Source organism: Chlorocebus sabaeus, chromosome 8 (genome assembly GCF_047675955.1).
Source record: "Chlorocebus sabaeus isolate Y175 chromosome 8, mChlSab1.0.hap1, whole genome shotgun sequence".
Classification (NCBI taxonomy): Eukaryota; Metazoa; Chordata; class Mammalia; order Primates; family Cercopithecidae; genus Chlorocebus; species Chlorocebus sabaeus.
The window spans coordinates 71,100,425-71,119,120 of NC_132911.1; the positions used below are offsets into that span (position 1 = coordinate 71,100,425).

At 39.3% G+C, this 18,696-nt stretch overlaps 1 protein-coding gene across 2 annotated transcripts in view; it reads left to right on the forward strand.

Annotated features, from left to right (window-relative positions):
• MCMDC2 (minichromosome maintenance domain containing 2) overlaps positions 1-18,696 on the forward strand; it is a 48,705-nt gene that overhangs the window by 20,412 nt on the left and 9,597 nt on the right. For both annotated transcript variants that reach the window (XM_008000781.3, XM_008000783.3), the window contains 5 exons: positions 80-285; positions 5,387-5,553; positions 5,996-6,175; positions 10,419-10,561; positions 14,427-14,536. In XM_008000781.3, the coding sequence (XP_007998972.1) occupies positions 80-285; positions 5,387-5,553; positions 5,996-6,175; positions 10,419-10,561; positions 14,427-14,536 (806 nt within the window). The remainder of the gene's footprint in view (positions 1-79; positions 286-5,386; positions 5,554-5,995; positions 6,176-10,418; positions 10,562-14,426; positions 14,537-18,696) is intronic.

An 18,696-nucleotide genomic window follows, 5' to 3' on the forward strand; every position in this document is an offset into this window, starting at 1 on the left:
AAATTAAATTTAATGTAACACATTGTGACTTTTGAAAATTAAGTAATAGTAATGAAAAGTTTATTTTTTTTTCCCCTAGGCTTCTGAATTTTAGCATAAACCTTGTTCCCCGTGGCATACGTCATCTAGTCTCTACTGAAATTTTTCCCACTCTATCCAGGAATAAGTATGGAACTGGAGCAGTTAGCATTCAGGCTGGCAGTGCTTTGCTAGCTAAAGGTGGTATCTGCTTTATAGGAGACTTGGCTTCACACAAAAAAGATAAACTTGAACAGCTTCAATCAGGTAAACAATATTTGTAAAATTAATTTTCACCTGTTTAACTTATACTCTCATCCATGTTGAGATACTTAACAGTTAAGATAGTATTGCAGATGTTTGAGGGTTTGAGAAATTATGTTAGATGCCATTTCTCATTTTGGTTTTATAAGCAAAAACAGAAATTTAATGTGCAAATGCACAGTTTTAGCCTTTGCTCTCAGTGTGCTAACACATGAGCTTGTAATGGACCAGATTTATTTCCTCTTCTTGTCTTATAGCATTAGCTACCACTTCCAGTATAAAGTTGAAAAGTGGTGTTAAGAGAGAAGACATCCTCGCCTTGTTCCTGATCTGAGTGGGAAAGCTTCAAGTTTCTCACCATGAAGTATGATGTTGGCTGTACATTTTTTGTAGACATTCTTTATCAGTGGAAGTTCTTCTCTATTCCTAATTTTCTGAGGGTTATTTTTTTAATCATAAATGGATATTGGATTTTGTCAAATGCTTTGCTGCATCTGTTAATATGATCATGTCACAGGATCCTTCGGGTGCTGCTTCTCAAGCCAGAAACCTCTATGTCCAGCAGCACCTCTGCTTGAGTTTCACTCCTGCCTGCTGGGCATGTTCTGCTCACTCGGCCCAGCAGGCTGCACTTGGCTTACACTGTCAGTCCAGATCCCATGCCTGCTGAGGGCAAGCCAGGAGTGGAACAGCGAGGGGGTGTGTGAGTGAGCAAGCACAGGGTCCAGCCACTGCACATAGCCAGGCATGCCAGCTGCTGTGGCAGGGCAGGCAGCTCCAGGTGCTGGCACAGGTGCTGGCTTCATGCGTGGCTGTAGCTGGAATAGGCATACTGCAAGTGGCTTCTACTGAGGGCCCTGGTGTCTGGATGAGGGGAACAGGGTGGCATCCGAAAAGTTGGAGACACCAGCAACAGTGGAGCCCCAAGGGGTTGCAGGGAAGCATGCTACAGGTCTCTTGTTCCTGTTGCCCACAGCTCAGTGGATGGGGGGCACATGTTAACAGCTCTTTCAGTCCACTGCCTCACTCCAGCCCATGGCTCCTGGGCTGGCCCAGCACATTGCCACTTTCTGTCATGGGACAGCTGCCCAAGGCTGACAGAAGGCAGGAGGATTATAGTGTTACAGCTCTGACTCAGGAAATCCTGAGGTCTGGGCCTCCAGAAGGGTCCTTGATCTTCAGTCCCGCAGTCCAACAAACAAGAATGTGTCACCACTCGCAGCTCAGCAAGCTGACTAGGAAAGTGTTACAGCCCTTTTTGTTCCTGCCTGCCACTCAACAAGCCTGCCAGGAGAGTGTCATAGCCCTTTTTGCACCTGCCATTCAACAGGTCCCAAGTTCTTGTCCCATGTCCAGGAAGAATTAGCTTATGTGGACAACTGGAGGGTGAGCAAGTTGGAGAAGAGTTTTATTGCATGGCAGAACAGCTTTCAGTGGACAGGAGACCCGAAGTGGGTAGCTCCTACCCACAGGCAGGTAGTCCCAACCTGTGTCTGAGTCTGGCTGACTCTGGGGTTTTTATGGGCTAAGAATAGAGGAAGTACATGCTGATTGGTCCATGGGTGGGCCCAGAAAAACACCATCTGATTGGCTGAAAGGCATCAAGGACATTCTCACTCCAGGTGGTGGACTCCACCCAGAACTGGCAGCCTGGTTTTCAGGCTTCAAGCTGTCTCTTGCCTGAAGGTTGAGTTCCACCAGGGACCTGCCCCTCTCTGCCCAGGAACCTGTCTGCCTACTGCCATCATCAATCATATGATTTTTCTCATTTAGCCTGTTGATATGATGGATTACATTAATTGATTTTTGAATATCGAACCGGCCTTGCATACCTGGGATAAAGCTTACTTGGTCATGCTGTATAATTCTTTTTCTACGTTGTTGGATTTGATATGCTACTATTTTTGTTGAGGATTTTTAAAATCTATGTTCATGAGAGATATTGATCTGTAGAGTTTTTTCCTTATAATGTTGTTGTTTGGTTCTGTATTAGAGTAATGCTGGTTGGGCCAGATTTATAACTAGCAAGGATATGGACAGCCATGGACTGGGCAAAGAGCAGTCAGAGCCTTGCCTTCTTGGCATACCAGCATGAATGTACAAGTGTGCTCAGGGCACACAGCATATTGCTTCACTTTATAAGAGAATACAGAAATTAGCTGTGCCCAGTGGCTCACACCTGGAATCCCAGCACTTTGGGAGGCTGAGGCAAGAGGATTGCTGGAGGCCAGGAGTTCCAGACCATCCTGGGCAACACACTGAGACCCCATCTCTACAAAAAAAAAAAAACCCCAATAAAAACAAAATGAGGGTGTATTAGTCTGTTTTCATGTTGCTTATAAAGATATACCTGAGATTGGACAATTTACAAAATAAAGAGGTTTATTGGACTTACAGTTCCACATGGCTGAGGAGGCCTCACAATCATGGTGGAAGGTGAAAGGCACGTCTCATATGGTGGCAGACAAAAGAAGAGAGCTTGTGCAGGGAAACTCCCCTTTTTAAAACTATCAGATCTTGTGAGACTTATTCACTATCACAAGAACAGTGCAGGAAAGACCTGCTCCCATGATTCAGTTACCTCCCACCAGGCCCCTCCCACAATACATGGGCATTCATGGTGAGATTTGGGTGGGGATACAGCCAAACCATATCAGAGACTATAGAAATAGACCCACATTTTATAGTCAATTGATTTTTGACTACAGCACCAAAGTTAGTCAGTGGGAAAAGGAGTTTTTCTCATCAAAGGATGGTGGAACATCTGGCTGGTATAGAGGAGGGCCTCAGTACAACTGCACTTGTTCCACACTCATGAAGCTGGCCCTGCTAGTATGTCCTCTCCCCACAAGAGCTTGGAATATGGTTTAAAACTCTGCTGTCATCATCTTCAAATTTTTAGTAATTTTATCTTTGTATTATAAGGAAGTCCAATGAGATAATGGCACTTGACTGTGAGTAGAGGAGACACATGGATGCCTGTTTTTACTGTGCCTTCCTGCCCCATTTCATACAGCATTTGTGATCACTATGCAGCTTTCATAACACACTTAATTTGTACTTTCTTTGATTGTTGCTGGACTCCCATGTGTCATGGGTGCACTATAAGCCAGTGCCTATAGTTCCATATCAACACATTTTCAACTGAGTAAGAGGGAGTGCTAATAACCCCAAGTGGCCATGCTTTTCATTTGAACTAGATGTGCTTCTAATGCAGAAAGAAGGCAATGGCCTTTCAAGAAACACACATTACCAAGTAGCCCTATCATCCTCTTTCTTACTTGGTTGGTTCCCTGTATTTGCCAACCACTTACACTGAAAATGATGACACAGGAGGAAAGGGAAAGATAGGGCTAATCCATAGCCTTGTCTTTTCAGTCATTCCTCACTTATCAGTAAGCTGAAGGTAGAGAGTGTTGGTGAAATGTATGCATATCAAGAAGTAAAATAAAAATTGTTTTGTGCAGTATTTCCACTGTTCTGGTAAAAACAAAATACATATGCTGCAAAGTACTATTGGTTCCACTTATAAGATAAATGCCCATATATTTGCATTATACAATATAAAGATAAAAGTATTGTACAATATAAAGATAAAAGGTAAAATTTATGGCAATATAAAATTTTAATTTTTCTTTATTTAGAATGGCAATACTACTATTACATTTTTTGTAACAGTTTTATTGAGATTCACACATCATACAATTCACCACTGAAAGTATACAGTAAAGTGCTTTTTATTATATTCACAGAGTTGTGCTACTATTACCACTAACTTCGGAATATTTTCATCACCCCAAAAGGAAGCCCCATACCCATTAGCAGTCAACCCCCAGTCCCTGCCTCCCGTCACCTACTCCCACACAGTCCCTGGCAAACACTATTTGCTTTCTGTTTCTGTGTATTTGCATATTCTGAACATTGCATAGGCAGTCTTCCCTCAGTATTCTCCAGGGATTGGTTCCAGGGCCTCTGCAGATACCAAAATCCACAGATGCTCAAGTCCCTTATATAAAATGGCAGAGTATTTGCATATAATCTATGCACATCCTCCCATATACTTTAAATCATCTCTAGATTACTTATAATAGTCAATACAATGTAAATGCTTTGCAAATTATTATACTGTGTTGTTTTTTATTGTTGTTATTGTTTTATTTATTTATTGAATATTTTTCATCAGCCGTTGGTTGAATCTACAGATGCAGACAGACCTTTATATATAGATGGCTGACTATAAATGGAATCAAATGATACGTGGTCCTCCGTGATGGCCCTGGCCTCTTTCTTCTTATTCTCCTTCTTCCTCCTCCTTCTTTCTTTCTTTCTTTCTTTCTTTCTTTCTTTCTTTCTTTCTTTCTTTCTTTCTTTCTTTTTTTTTTTTTTTGAAACAGGGTCTTACTCTGTTGCCCTGGGTGGAGTGCAGTGGTGTCATCATACCTCACTGCACCCTTGAAGTCCTGGGCTCAAGCAGTTCTCTCACCTCAGCCTCCCAAGTAGCTGGGACCACAGTAACATGCCACAATGCTTGGCTAATTTTTTGTAGTAACAGAGTCTTGCCACGTTGCCCAGGCTGGTCTCAAACTCCTGGGCTCAAGCAATACCCCCATGTCAGCCTCCCAAAGTGCTCCGTTGGGGGGACAATGAATTTGGTTTTGAACTTGTTGAATTTGAGATGTATTTCCCCCCAGTCATTGTAGTTCATATTATCTCTGTCTTTTCCTCTTTCACTCCCACATGGATGGCCTGCTTTCTATCATTTTCCCCACATAAAAGAACATGATTTAATTTTAGCCTCTCTTGTAAATCTGTATTATATGACCAATCTCTTAGCCCCCTGCCTAGTCCACTCAGGTGCCCCGCCACAATTCCAGCTATGTGCTTTGGACTCCTGGTTCTCATCAAGTCATGGGACACATAAGGCTTCAAATATGTATTTTTTATGGCAGAACTTAGAGCATTGTCTTGCAAAACAATCAAATTTACTTTCTTTCACTATCCAAAGTCTGCACAGTATAATTCTATATAATAATATGTTATTAATTTGTAGACATTTAGACCAAAATTAACTTACATAACAAATGGATAATATCTTCTGACTTAGTTCTGGAGAGCAGAAACATCACAGTGTACATCCCAGGAAAGAAGTTTGGGGAGGATACTGATCAACAGATGACTTTTCCAGTTCAGTGCAGTTTTTGGTCTTTTGTTGATATGGATTCATCTTCAAGGAGAAATGCACAGAAAATCAACACTCTAATTGGTCAGATGGTAAGGTATATGTATATTTTATTGTTAGAATGTTGTTCAAAGAATTAAGTCACAAATTTAATACATCTTAATATTTTTGTTATTAACCTGTTTCTATACTTTATTGAGTACCAGAACTACCTGATGACTCAGTTGTTTACAAATTGTAATGTTTTTTAGCCATGTAGTGAGCCAGATATCTGCTCACTGGAAATTACTATTTGAATAGGTAGCTGGAGAGGCTTTAATGAATAATGTATACAAAAATACTCAGTAAAGAGGCTTTAAAAAATCAATCACCAAAAAGTTCCCAGATTATTAAAAAATTACCTTAAATTATAATTAATATGATAAATAATAACTAATAATAACAACATATAATAATTACTTTGTAATTAATTATTTCCAAATTGTGAAAATTACAAAGTTTAATGTTTGCCTGTTACTTTTTGGTTTGATGTAGGATTGCAGTTTGATTCCAGCTAACCTTGTGGAGGCATTTGGTTTATTGATTAACTGCAATGAGTCATCTCCCTGCCACCCATTTCTTCCTACTGTGCAACATACTTTGAAGAAAGCCATTAATCCTGAAGGGCTGCTTTATGCGGCTTCTAGACAGTTCACAACTGAAGATTTTGAAAAGGTAAAGATAGATAAAACGGTTACCCAGAATGCCTGTGCTAATGTTTCTCAAATTATATAGAAGTCCTTTTGAGTGCTGGATTTTCTTTATTTAGAATTATTTTATTCCAACTTGGTTCCAGCTTTTAAACATTTTAAGGACATTGCATAGAAGTTACTTAGAGTTAGGCTGGTGTGGTGGCTCATGCCTATAATCCCAGCATTTTGAGAGGCCAAGGTGGGCGGATCACTTGAGGCCAGGAGTTCGAGACCAGCCTGGCCAACACAGTGAAAACCCTATCTCTACCAAAAAATACAGAAATTAGCTGGGCGTGATGGTGGCTCCTGTAACCCCAGCTACTCGGGAGGCTGAGGTAGAATCTGTTGAACCCAGGAGGTGGAGGTTCCAGTGAGCCGAGATCGCACCACTGCACTCCTGCCTGGGTGATAGAGTAAGACCCTGTCTCAAAAAAAAAAAAAAAGAAAAAGGAAAAGAAAAAATAGAGAAATTATTTAGAATTATTTAGGGCTATAAGTAAAGAAACAACTGTGTTAGGTAATGAATATTAAAATTTTCAGTTTATTTTTGTACCATTGTCCAAATCAGCACAGCTGACAGAATCTCAGTGAAAGAAAACCAACATAGAATTTTTCTATGGAAAATTATAATAGGCTATATAGATATACAGTTATTTACATTTTACTGTCTATTCAAAGGGATTGTCCTCAGATGACTACCTTCGAGTCCTGACTTTAGGGGATATATAGCATGATTCACTAACCCATTTTAATTAATTACCCTGACATTATCAAAACATATGTGACATATTCAGAGAACCTTAAAGTAGGTGATGTAAATTTAGTAATAATTCTCATAGCTATTAAAGGTGCTCACATATTTACAACTGAAACCTTTTTAACTACTCAAAAATCTGTCCAAGTAGAGTTCACTTGTCTGGGTATAATAGATAAAAGGCAGGGGATATCAGAAAGTGGAGGTCTATGAGTCATTAAAAATTTTTTTCGTATCTATCTTCCTTGTAAGCATACTGCATGAGTAAAAGGTTGAAAGGCAAAATCGACTTAAACATGAATTATGAACATTGTTTATTCACATAGATTAGAATAGAAAAAAGAATAATATTTATAATATAATAAGGTTTTGGTTTTGGTTTTATTATATAGGAAAAAAGTAGTCTGTATGAATTAGGGTAAATGACCCTGAAAAATGTTGCCCATTTTTTTACCTGAGAAACAAGCCAAAACAATCTAGATTTATTCAGGTATTAACTGGATACTTCACAAATATGAGCCTATTTCCATTCTTTTATATTCTCACAGATACATAAATTTTCCCTTTAGTTTATCATTTAATTAAAATTAAAAACAAGATACAGGCCAGGCAAGGTGGCTCAAGCCTGTAATCCCAGCACTTTGGGAGGTCGAGGAGGAGGGCAGAAACCTGAGGTAGGGAGTTCGAGACCAGCCTGACCAACATGGAGAAACCCCGTCTCTACTAAAAGTACAAAATTAGCCAGGCATGGTGGCACATGCCTGTAATCCCAGCTACTCCGGAGGATAAGACAGGAGAGCAGCTTGAACCCGGAAGGCGGAGGTTGAGGTGAGCCGAGATTGCGCCACTGCTCTGCACTTCAGCCTGGGCGACAAGAGCAAAACTCTGTCTCAAAAAAAAAAAAAAAAAGATACATAAAATAGTTAAGGAACAACTTAAGTGCTAAGTTAAGTGGTGCTGACTCTGAGGTATTTTAGGAATTCAGAAAGGAAGATATCAGTATAGAATGCAGAAGCTGGGAAAACTTCATGGAGGAGGCTGGACATCAGCTGGCTATAAGAAAGGGTAAAATTTAGATGCACAAAGGATGGGTGTTCTAAGTAGAATTAACAGTGTAAAGACATAAAAGTAGAAATTAGTATACATGGAAAACGATAAGACCAGCTTGACTGGAGCAAAAATTGTATTTTGGAGTCATAGGATTTTGGCATATTTACAGTAAGTCTTGCACAGGCAAAAGATTTTATAGTTGGTTTGTCAGACTATAGAGAACAGTTGTAGAGTGAACTGTAAAATAGTAAAAAAGTAAAATAGTAAAAATGATTTCTCTGGAAGATAAATCTGTTACACAAATCAAAGTGGATGGAATTTGTTGCAGCCTGAGCTCTCCAGAACAGACTGAGATGGAGTTTAGTGTGCCAATGTGTATTTGAGAGGGCTTTTCTGTCAATACCTGAGGACTTTATAAAGTCCTCCCCAACTTCTGCCTCAATCATTCATGTGATGTGGACTGTCCTGAGGCAATCCCCGAAGGGGCTGACAGAATCTCAGTAGCTGGGCAACAAGTCCTTTCATGAAGGAGGATATTGGTGGCTCATCATCATGCCATCTTAGAGAGAACTTAGAGAGGGTTATTGATACTATTAATAGTATATCCAGTTCTGAAAGCCTGGAGAGAGTTGTGGAGAATAAAGAAAATAAAGAAGCCAGGATATATATCCAATCCAGGACATGTCCAGTCTAGGAACGTGTCTCTATGCTTTGCTTTTCTTTTTTCTTTTCTCGCTCTGTCACCAGGCTGGAGTGCAGTGGCGCAATCTTGGCTCACTGCAAGTCCACCTGCTGGGTTCAAGTGATTCTCCTGCTTCAGCCTCATGAGTAGCTGGGACTACAGGCGCCTGCCACCACACCTGGCTAATTTTTTTGTATTTTTAGTAGAGACGGGGTTTCACCATGTTGGCCAGGATTGTCTCGATCTCCTGACCTCGTGATCCATCCACCTCGGCCTCCCAAAGTGCTGGAATTACAGGTGCGAGCCACCACGCCCAGCCATCTCTATGCTTTTCTAAAAGTTAAATTTAAAATATAAATTTTAGGCCGGGCATGATGGCTCACGCCTGTAATCCCAGCAATCTGGGAGGCCGAGGCGGGCAGATCACCTGAGCTCAGGAGTTCGAGACCAGCCTGGCCAATATGGTGAAACTCTGTCTCTACTAAAAATACAAAAAAAAAAAAAAAAAAAAAAAAAAAAAAATTAGCTGGGCATGGTGGCGCACACCTGTAGTCTCAGCTACTCAAGAAGCTGAGGCAGGAGAATCACTTGAACCAGGAGGCAGAGGTTGTAGTAAGCTGAGATCATGCCACTGCACTCCAGCCTTGGCGATAGAACAAGCCTCCATCTCAAAAATAAATAAACAAAATAGGCCAGACGCTGTAATCCCAGCACTTTGGGAGACCCAGGTAGGTAGATCACCTGAGGTCAGGAGTTTGAGACCAGCCTGGTGAACATGGTGAAACCCCATCTCTACTAAAAATACAAAAAATTAGCTGGGTGTGGTGGTGCGTGCCTATAATCCCAGCTACTTGGGAGGCTTGAGACAGGAGAATCGCTTGAACCCAGGAGGCTGAGGTTGCAGTGTGCCGAGATCATGCCATTGCACTCCAGTTTGGGCAACAAGAGTGAAACTCCATCTCAAAATAAATAAATAAATAAAATAATAAAATATAAATTTTATAGTTAATAGCAACCTTTCTCCAGGTGTAGATAGTGTCAGAAAAAAACAGCAACCTTATTATAGTTAATTTTTCCTGTAGTTATCTGAATTGAAAAAGTAGAAAATAACTAGGATAGTAAAAAATCTGGAAATTATGTCACAGAGAAGGACTTTGGGAACTAGGAATCACTGACTCTGAAAGAAAAAAAAAGCTCAAAACTCACAAAAAACAGTGATAATCATTGTGTTGCAGAATTATTCTCTACCCAAATCTTATTCAATCACCAAAGCCCACCTTCAAAGCAGTTAACATAATGTTTCCCCTCATACCAAATGTTAAGTGCTCTTTAAAAGGAAGGAAGGGAAGTAAGGAGGGCAAGTAGCTCTAGGCCAATGAGAGAAAGTTATGAGGAAAAAACTATCAGGTGATTAAAGCTATTCAAAGGAAAATTAGCTTCTGAGGGAGGTGAGCCTTTCACTGGGAGCAAAGACATTGTACAGTCATTCAAATATATTGCACAGAACATTTTTGCACTGAGAGGGAGGAGATTATTCTGGGTAAACTTTAATATTCTTTACAAGTATAACACTGTGATATTTAAAGTGTTCAGTGACTTCAGGATAGCCCCAGACATTTACTCTTTTTTATGTAATAAAATATGCAAACATGTAAAAATAAAGTGCCAGTATACTTTTGATTTCTGTTATATTGATTCCATAATAAAGCTTGATTATCTTGGATTTTTCACACTTTTTAGCTACTGGCTTTTGCAAAGAATTTGAATGTAGAATTCAGCTTGGAAGCAGAAAGAATGACTCATGGCTATTATCTAGCAAGTCGCAGAATCAGAACAGACTCTATATATGGATCAAAACTGTCGGCATCTGCATTAAAATATCTGTAGGTATTCAATTCAAGATTTTAGAATCAGCATTGAGTTACAAATGATGTGTTTAATTAAATTGCTAATTTACCTATTTCAATTGTTTCTCTGCTTGACTGCTAGTTGGTTGGTTTGTAAATGGCCTTGTTCCAAAAGGACTAAAGGCTTCACAATTCCTTCTGTTATATCATGTTACATCATTTTAATCTCTAATAATTTTTTTACTAAACTAATTTTTATTGGATGCCACATATGAGATATGTCTGAGGAAAGTGCACTGATTTCAAATGCAAATCCTTGTTTTTAAAAATGTGACTGTTGGCTGGGCATGGTGGCTTACACCTATAATCCCAGCACTTTGGGAGGCCGAGAGGGCAGATTGCCTGAGGTCAGGAGTTCAAGACCAGCCTGGGCAACACAGTAAAACCCCGTCTCTACTAAAATACAGAAAATTAGCCAGGCGTGGTGGAGCGCGCATGTAGTCCCAGCTACTCGGGAGGCTAAGACAGGAGAATTGCTTGAACCTGGGAGGCAGAGGTTGCAGTGAGCTGAGATCACACCACTGCACTCCAGCCTGGGCAACAGAGCGAGACTCCATCTCAAAAAAAAATAAAAATAAAATGGGTGTTGGCCAGGCACAGTGGCTCATGCCTATAATCCCAGCACTTTAGGAGGCTGAGGCAAGCAGGTGGCTTGAGCTCAGTTCAAGACCAGCCTTGGGGCTGGGTGCAGCGGGTCACACCTGTAATCCTAGCACTTTGGGAGGCTGAGGTGGGAGGATCATTTGAGCTCAAGAATTCGAGACCAGCCTGGGCAACATAGTGAGACCTCACATCTATTTAAAACAACAACAACAACAACAACAAAACAGAGCAGCCTGGGCAACATGGTGAAATCCTGTCTCTACCCAAAATACAAAAAACTAGCTAGGCCCGGTGACAGGTGCCTGTAGTCCCAGCTACTCAGGAAGCTGAGGTGGGAGGATTGCTTGAGCCCATGAAGCGGAAGTTGCAGAGTGCCTAGATGTGCCACTTTACTCCAGCCTGGGTGACAGAGTGAGACCCCTTCTCAATTAAAAAAAAAAAAAACAAAAAAAGACAAAACCTTGCCTAGTGGCTCACGCCTGTAATCCCAGCACTTTGGGAGGCCAAGGCAGGCAGATCACCTGAGGTCAGGATTTTGAGCCCAGCCTGGCCAACACGGTGAAACCCCGTCTCTACCAAAAAAATACAAAAAAAATTAGCTTGGGGTTGTGGCGCATGCCTATAGTCCCAGCTACTCGTGAGGCTGAGGCAGGAGAATCACTTGAACCCGGGAGGCCGAGGTTGCTGTGGGCCAAGATTGCATCACTGCACTCCAGCCTGGCGACAGAACAACACACAGTCTCAAAAAATATATAATTCTTTTCATATGTAAACGGAGACTATGTGAGTTCAAATACAAAACATATTTTTACTATAGAGAAAAGAACATTATGAGAAAATAGAACTTTTAAAGCCGGGCGCAGTGGTGCACGCCTATTATCCCAGTACTTTGGGAGGCCAAAGGGGGTGGATCACCTGAGGTCAGGAGTTCACGACCAGCCTGACTAACATGATGAAACCCCATCTCTACTAAATACAAAATAATGAGCCAGGTGTGGTGGCACATGCCTGTAATCCGAGCTACTTGGGAGGCTGAGACAGGAGAATCGCTTGTACCTGGGAGACAGAGGTTGCAGTGAGACATGGTTGCGCCATTGCACCTGGGCAAAGAGAGTGACACTCTGTCTCAAAAAAAAAAAGAAAAGCAAACAGTATAATTTGATCTGAGTATTTTAAATTTTAATTCAGGAAATAGAGAGCATTATGTAATGCAATTCTGTTTTCCATTTTGAAACATTTATCAAAGAGTTGACTTCTAATTGGCTTATCTTTAGCATTTTTTCAGCTCTATGAAGATAAATATACAGTTGGGGAAATTAACTAAATATATCTAAATCTTACAGATTTATACTTGACATTTTCTGCCAGTTCTTCATCTGTCTTATTTTATGTTGCAGTTTTAACAATATATTTATTTATTTATTTAATGAATTATTTTACTCCTAGTTCTACTTCACAATTATTTTGAGATTACACTTTAATACTATATCAAATAAAGAAATGGTCTCTCAATAGGGGACTGTTTAAACTATGGTACAGCTACATCACAACACAGTGAAGCTGTGATGCAGCTATTTATTCAAAAATAAAGTAGTTAATTTTAACGTAATTCTACTTTTTCACATTGTAGAAATAAATACTAAGGGTGGTTTGTGAAACAGCAGAGTAAATGAACCCCTAGCTAGAAGAGTCATAAACCTTGAATTTTTCTCCCATTTCTATAGACAGGTACCTAATTACAAGCATCTTTGCTTTTCTAGAGAAGTGGAGCTGAACAATACTTTCTAAAGGCTCTATACATATTCTGTCCCGGTCAACATTTTTAGAAGGATCTTGGATGAGGACATCAGAGACATGATAATTACATTTATAAATGAGCAATATTGGAGAGAACTTCACAAACTTGAATTGTGATCTTAATCTAACAAGAAGAAAGTTAATAGGATAAATGTAAAGCCCTCTGTTAGATGCCCAGACTCTGTAGTATAAGTGTGAATTGATGAGAAAATGGTAATATGGCTTAATATGAAAAGGATTTGATATTTCATTATTTTTATGTTTAATAAGAGTAAATAATGTAATATGGCTATTAATAATACTGAGAGTTGGGGTCATATTAACAGAATATATATCAAGAGCAACAAAATGCTAGTTATGCCTCATCTATACTGTGATGGTCAAAACCGCTGTTGTACTGTACTGAAAAGGAGTATTAACCAAATCAGGTCATGAGGAGAGTAGCCATCATGGTGAGGAGCTGAAAGTTATGTCTCATAGCATAGTAAAGGAACTAGAAATATTTAACTTGAAGGAGAGAAAACACGGAGCAATCGAAAAGTTATCTTTGCATATCTGAAGAGCATCATATTAAGAGGTCTCAGCAGACAGAACAAGAGACCTGTGGGTAGAAATTGCAGTGAAACTAATTTTAGCTTAGATTGATAGAATCTTGGTTATAGTTAGTTATGGTTATAGTTAGTTGCAAAACTTTCAAATGCCTTTACTTATCTCCCTTTTATAGCTGAGTTTCAAAAAATCTCATACATTAAATGATTTATACAAAGTCATACAGCTAGTAAATTCTAGAGACTCAGCCAGGTTTTCTGATTCCCAAGTTCAGCAATCATTCAGATACATCACATTTGCTTAAAAGAGATCTTTCAGTAATGGAAGTTGGTTAAAAATTTAAAAATAAAGGAACGGATTGCCTCATGAAGCCATGAATGCTAGGAGAGGTCCAAAAGATACTGGTAAACGAATAGCCCAGGATGTTGTAGAGGAAATTTAGTTTTCTGATGAAAGTTTGAACTTTGAATTCCAAGATCCCTTCCAATGCTGAAATTGCCAACAAAAATCTTGGAAATCTATGAGGATTTTAGATAAATGAAGGACTAAAAGAAAAAGTCAAGGATTTGTCTGTAAAAGATATTTAGTTAGATTAATTTTCTCAACTGTGTATTTATCTGAACAAAACTTCGGGAGGGGAGTGTGGAATGATAAATAAAAGCCAGGATGGAAACCAATAGGATACTGGCTTGTTCTGGAACAGTCTATTTAAGTTGATAGGAAAAAAAAAATTAAAGAAAAGAAACTAAAAAAGAAACTAAAAATTTTTTTAAAGTAAGAATATGCTTTAGGTGTGGCTAAGGTTCACATATGTCTTGGTTTGTTCCTGCCAAAATATATATTATTTTTATAATATCAACATATTTTGATTGGCAACTATTTTCTTTTTTAGCGTTTTCCTATCTGAAGCCCATGCACGACTGAACTTAAGGAATAAAGTGCTTAAAGAAGATGTGCTGATTGCAGCCTTACTATTTGAAACATCCCTCACATTGAAATATGGTAATGGATTCAATTATTGATGATTACTACAAATAACTATATTTAACCTTAAATATTCTTAATTGGTTAAATTAAAATGTTACATATATTTTTAAAATATTATTTTAAAGAATAACAAATCACTACCAGGTAAGGCCTGTTTTAATTTGGGCATTTATTAACTGTTTCTGGGTAGGTAGTATCATCATCTAATATTAAATTCCTTATTATGCATGATTGTTTTCATATTTGAACTTTTGCATTGCTTAAAGAATTCTGGGGGAAAAAGTACTTAATACAACACATAAAATGATTTTAATTTATCTTCCTTTTAAAATAACTTGCAACATTTAGATTTCAAACAATCCCCCACAGCAGAGTTAGGCAAGATAGCAAAAGAAAATCTGATCATCAGCTGGGTGCAGTGGCTCACACCTGTAATCCCAGCACCTTGGGAGGCCGAGACAGGTGGATCACAAGGTCAGGAGATGGAGACCAGCCTGCCTAATATGGTGAAAACCCATCTCTACTAATAAAGCACAAAAATTAGCTGGGTGTGGTGGCAGGTGCCTGTAGTCCCAGCTACTTGGGAGGCTGAGGCAGGAGAATCGTTTGAACCTGGGAGGTGGAGGTTGCAGTGAGCTGAGATTGTGCCACTGCACTCCAGTCTGGGCGACAGAGCAAGACTCCATCTCAAAAAAAAAAAAGAAAAAAGAAAAGAAAATCTGATTATCTTGTATCAATACCTTCACCGAATTTCTAGTTTTAATACTACGTCTATAGCATTTAATTTTTTTAAATGAATGGCGCTTATTATGCTTTTGCTAATAAACACGCAAAAGAGGTTTTTAAGGTAAGGGTAAGGAGAGTTATTCTCCCAAGTTCTTGGTTGAATTAGATGAGACATTAATTTTGATTAGCGATACCATTCTTCAAACCAAACCTTGGTTCCAGCCCTGGGACTTAAAGAATGTATTAACACTAGCTTTTCTGTGTGTACATGTTGGTGATTACATTTGCTTTAAATTACATTTATATTGTAATACCCGTTTGCAGAGATTCATTCGAATATTAGAACTTTGTTCTATAATTATCTAAAGTTCTATAAATTGTTCTATAATTGTCTTTGTTCTATAAATATCAAGCATTCTTAACCTAGGATCCATAGATGCTTGGTATAGGGACTTGTAAATCCCTAAATCATATACAAATGTACATATGTGTGTGCCTTATACATTGTTTCCTAGGAACATACAGCATTAATTTTTATGAAATAGAGATTTATGGCCCCTAAAAGAGGTTAATTATCATCCTGAATTAGTTTTATTTACCAAAAGAGAGTAACACTGTTTCCCAACCAATACTAAATAGTATTTAGGAAGGATATATACATGTTTTTCATTTCAATTTGCTTTATCTTTTTTAACTAGCATTTCTTTTTAAAATTATTATTATTATTTATTATTATTATTTTTTGAGATGGAGTTTCACTCTTGTTGCCCAGGCTGGAGTGCAATCGCATGATCTCGGCTCACCACAACCTCTGCCTCCCGGGTTCAAGCAAGTCTCCTGCCTCAGCCTCTCGAGTAGCTAGGATTACAGGCATGCGCCACCACACCCAGCTAATTTTGTATTTTTAATAGAGACGGGGTTTCTCCATGTTGGCCAGGCTGGTCTCGAATTCCTGATCTCAGGTGATCTGCCTGCCTTGGCCTCCCAAAGTGCTGAGATTACAGGCATGAACCACCGCGCCCCACCTATTTTTTTTCTCTTTAAGTTCTGGGTTACATGTGCAGAACATGCAGGTTTGTTACATAGGTACACATGTGTCATGGTGGTTTGCTGCACCTATCAACCCGTCATTTAGGTTTTAAGCCCCACATGGTATTTATCCTAATGCTTTCCTTCCCCTTTCCCCCCAGACCTCCAACAGGCCTCAGTGTTGTGATGTTCCCCTCCCTGTGTCCATGTGTTGTCATTGTTCAACTCCCACTTATGAATGAGAGCATGTCGTGTTTGGTTTTATGTTCCTGTGTTAGTTGGCTGAGAATGATGGTTTCCAGCTTCATCCATGTCCCTGCAAAGGACATGCACTCATTTTTTATGGCTACATAGTATTCCATGGTGTATATGTGCCACATTTTCTTAATCCAGTCTATCATTGATGGGCATTTGGGTTGTTTCCAAGTCTTTGCTATTGTAAATATTTAGTGCTGCAATAAACATACGTGTGCATGTGTCTTTATAGTAGAATGATTTAAAATCTTTTGGGTATATACCCAGTAATGGGATTGCTGGGCCAAATGGTATTTCTGGTTCTAGATCCTTGAGGAATTGCCACACTTTCACAATGGTTGAACTAATTTACACTCCCACCAACAGTGTAAAAGCATTCCTATTTCTCCACAGCCTCACCAGCATCTGTTGTTCCCTGGATTTTTAATGATCACCATTCTAACTTTTGTGAGATGGTATCTCATTGTGGTTTTGATTTGCATTTCTCTAATGACTAGTGATGATGAGCTTTTTTCATGTTTGTTGGCTGCATAAATGTCTTCTTTTGAGAAGGGTCTGTTCATATCTTTTGCCCACTTCTTGATGGGTTTTTTTTTTCTTGTAAATTTGTTTAAGTTCCTTGTAGATTCTGGATATTAGACCTTTGTCAGATGGATAGATTGCAAAAATTTTCTCCCATTCTGTAGGTTGCCTGTTCACTCTGATGATAGTTTCTTTTGCTGTGCAGAAGCTCTTTAGCTTAATTAGATCCCATTTGTCAATTTTGGTTTTTGTTGCAATTGCTTTTGGTGTTTTAGTCATGAAGTCTTTGCCCATGCCTATGTCCTAAATGGTATTGCCTAGGTTTTCTTCTAGGGTTTTTATGGTTTTAGGTTTTACATTTAAGCCTTTAATCCATTTTGAGTTAATTTTTGTATAAGATGTAAGGAAGTTGTTTTAGACATGAAGTCCTTGCCCATGCCTATGTCCTGAATGGTATTGCCTAGGTTTTCTTCTAGGGTTTTTATGGTTTTAGGTCTAACATTTAAGTCTCTAATCCACCCTGAATTAATTTTTGTATGAGGTGTAAGGAAGGGATCCAGTTTCAGCTTTCTACATATGGCTAGCCAGTTTTCCCAGCACCATTTATTAAATAAGGAATCCTTTCCCCATCTCTTGTTTTTGTCAGGTTTGTCAAAGATCAGATGATGGCTGGGTGCAGTGCCTCATACCTGTAATCCCAGCACTTTGGGAGGCTGAGGTGGGTGGATCACGAAGTCAGGAGATCGAGACCATCCTGGTTAATATGGTGAAACCCTGTCTCTACTAAAAATACAAAAAATTAGCTGGCCGTGGTGGCAGGCACCTGGAGTTCCAGCTACCCAGGAGGCTGAGGCAGGAGAATGGCATGAGCCTGGGAGGCGGAGCTTGCAGTGAGCCAAGATCACGCCATTGCACTCCAGCCTGGGTGACAGAGCGAGACTCCATCTCAAAAAAAAAGAAAAGATCAGATGGTTGTAGATGTGTGGTAGTACTTCTGAGGGCTCCATTCTGTTCCATTGGTCTATATCTCTGTTTTGGTACCAGTACCATGCTGTTTTGGTTACTGTAGCCTTGTAGTATAGTTTGAAGTCAGGTTGCATGATGCCTCCAGCTTTGTTCTTTTGACTTACAAAAGCCAAAATTGACGAATGGGATCTAATTAAACTAAAGAGCTTCTGCACAGCAAAAGAAACTACCATCAAGTGAACAGGCAACCTACAGAATGGGAGAAAGTTTTTACAATCTACTCATCTGACAAAAGGCTAATATCCAGAACCTACAAAGAACTCAAACAAATTTACAAGAAAAAAACAAACAACCCCATTAAAAAGTGAGCAAAGAATAGGAACAGACACATGTTCATATTCTTTTCTTCCCAAAAGAAGACATTTATGCAGCCAACAGACACATGAAAAAATGCTCATCATCACTTGCCATCAGAGAAATGCCAATCAAAACCACAGTGAGATACCATCTCATACCAGTTAGAATGGCAATCATAAAAAAGTCAGTAAACAACAGGTCCTGGAGAGGATGTGGAGAAATAGGAATACTTTTACACTGTTGGTGGGACTGTAAACTAGTTCAACCATTGTGGAAGACAGTGTGGCGATTCCTCAAGGATCTAGAACTAGAAATACCAT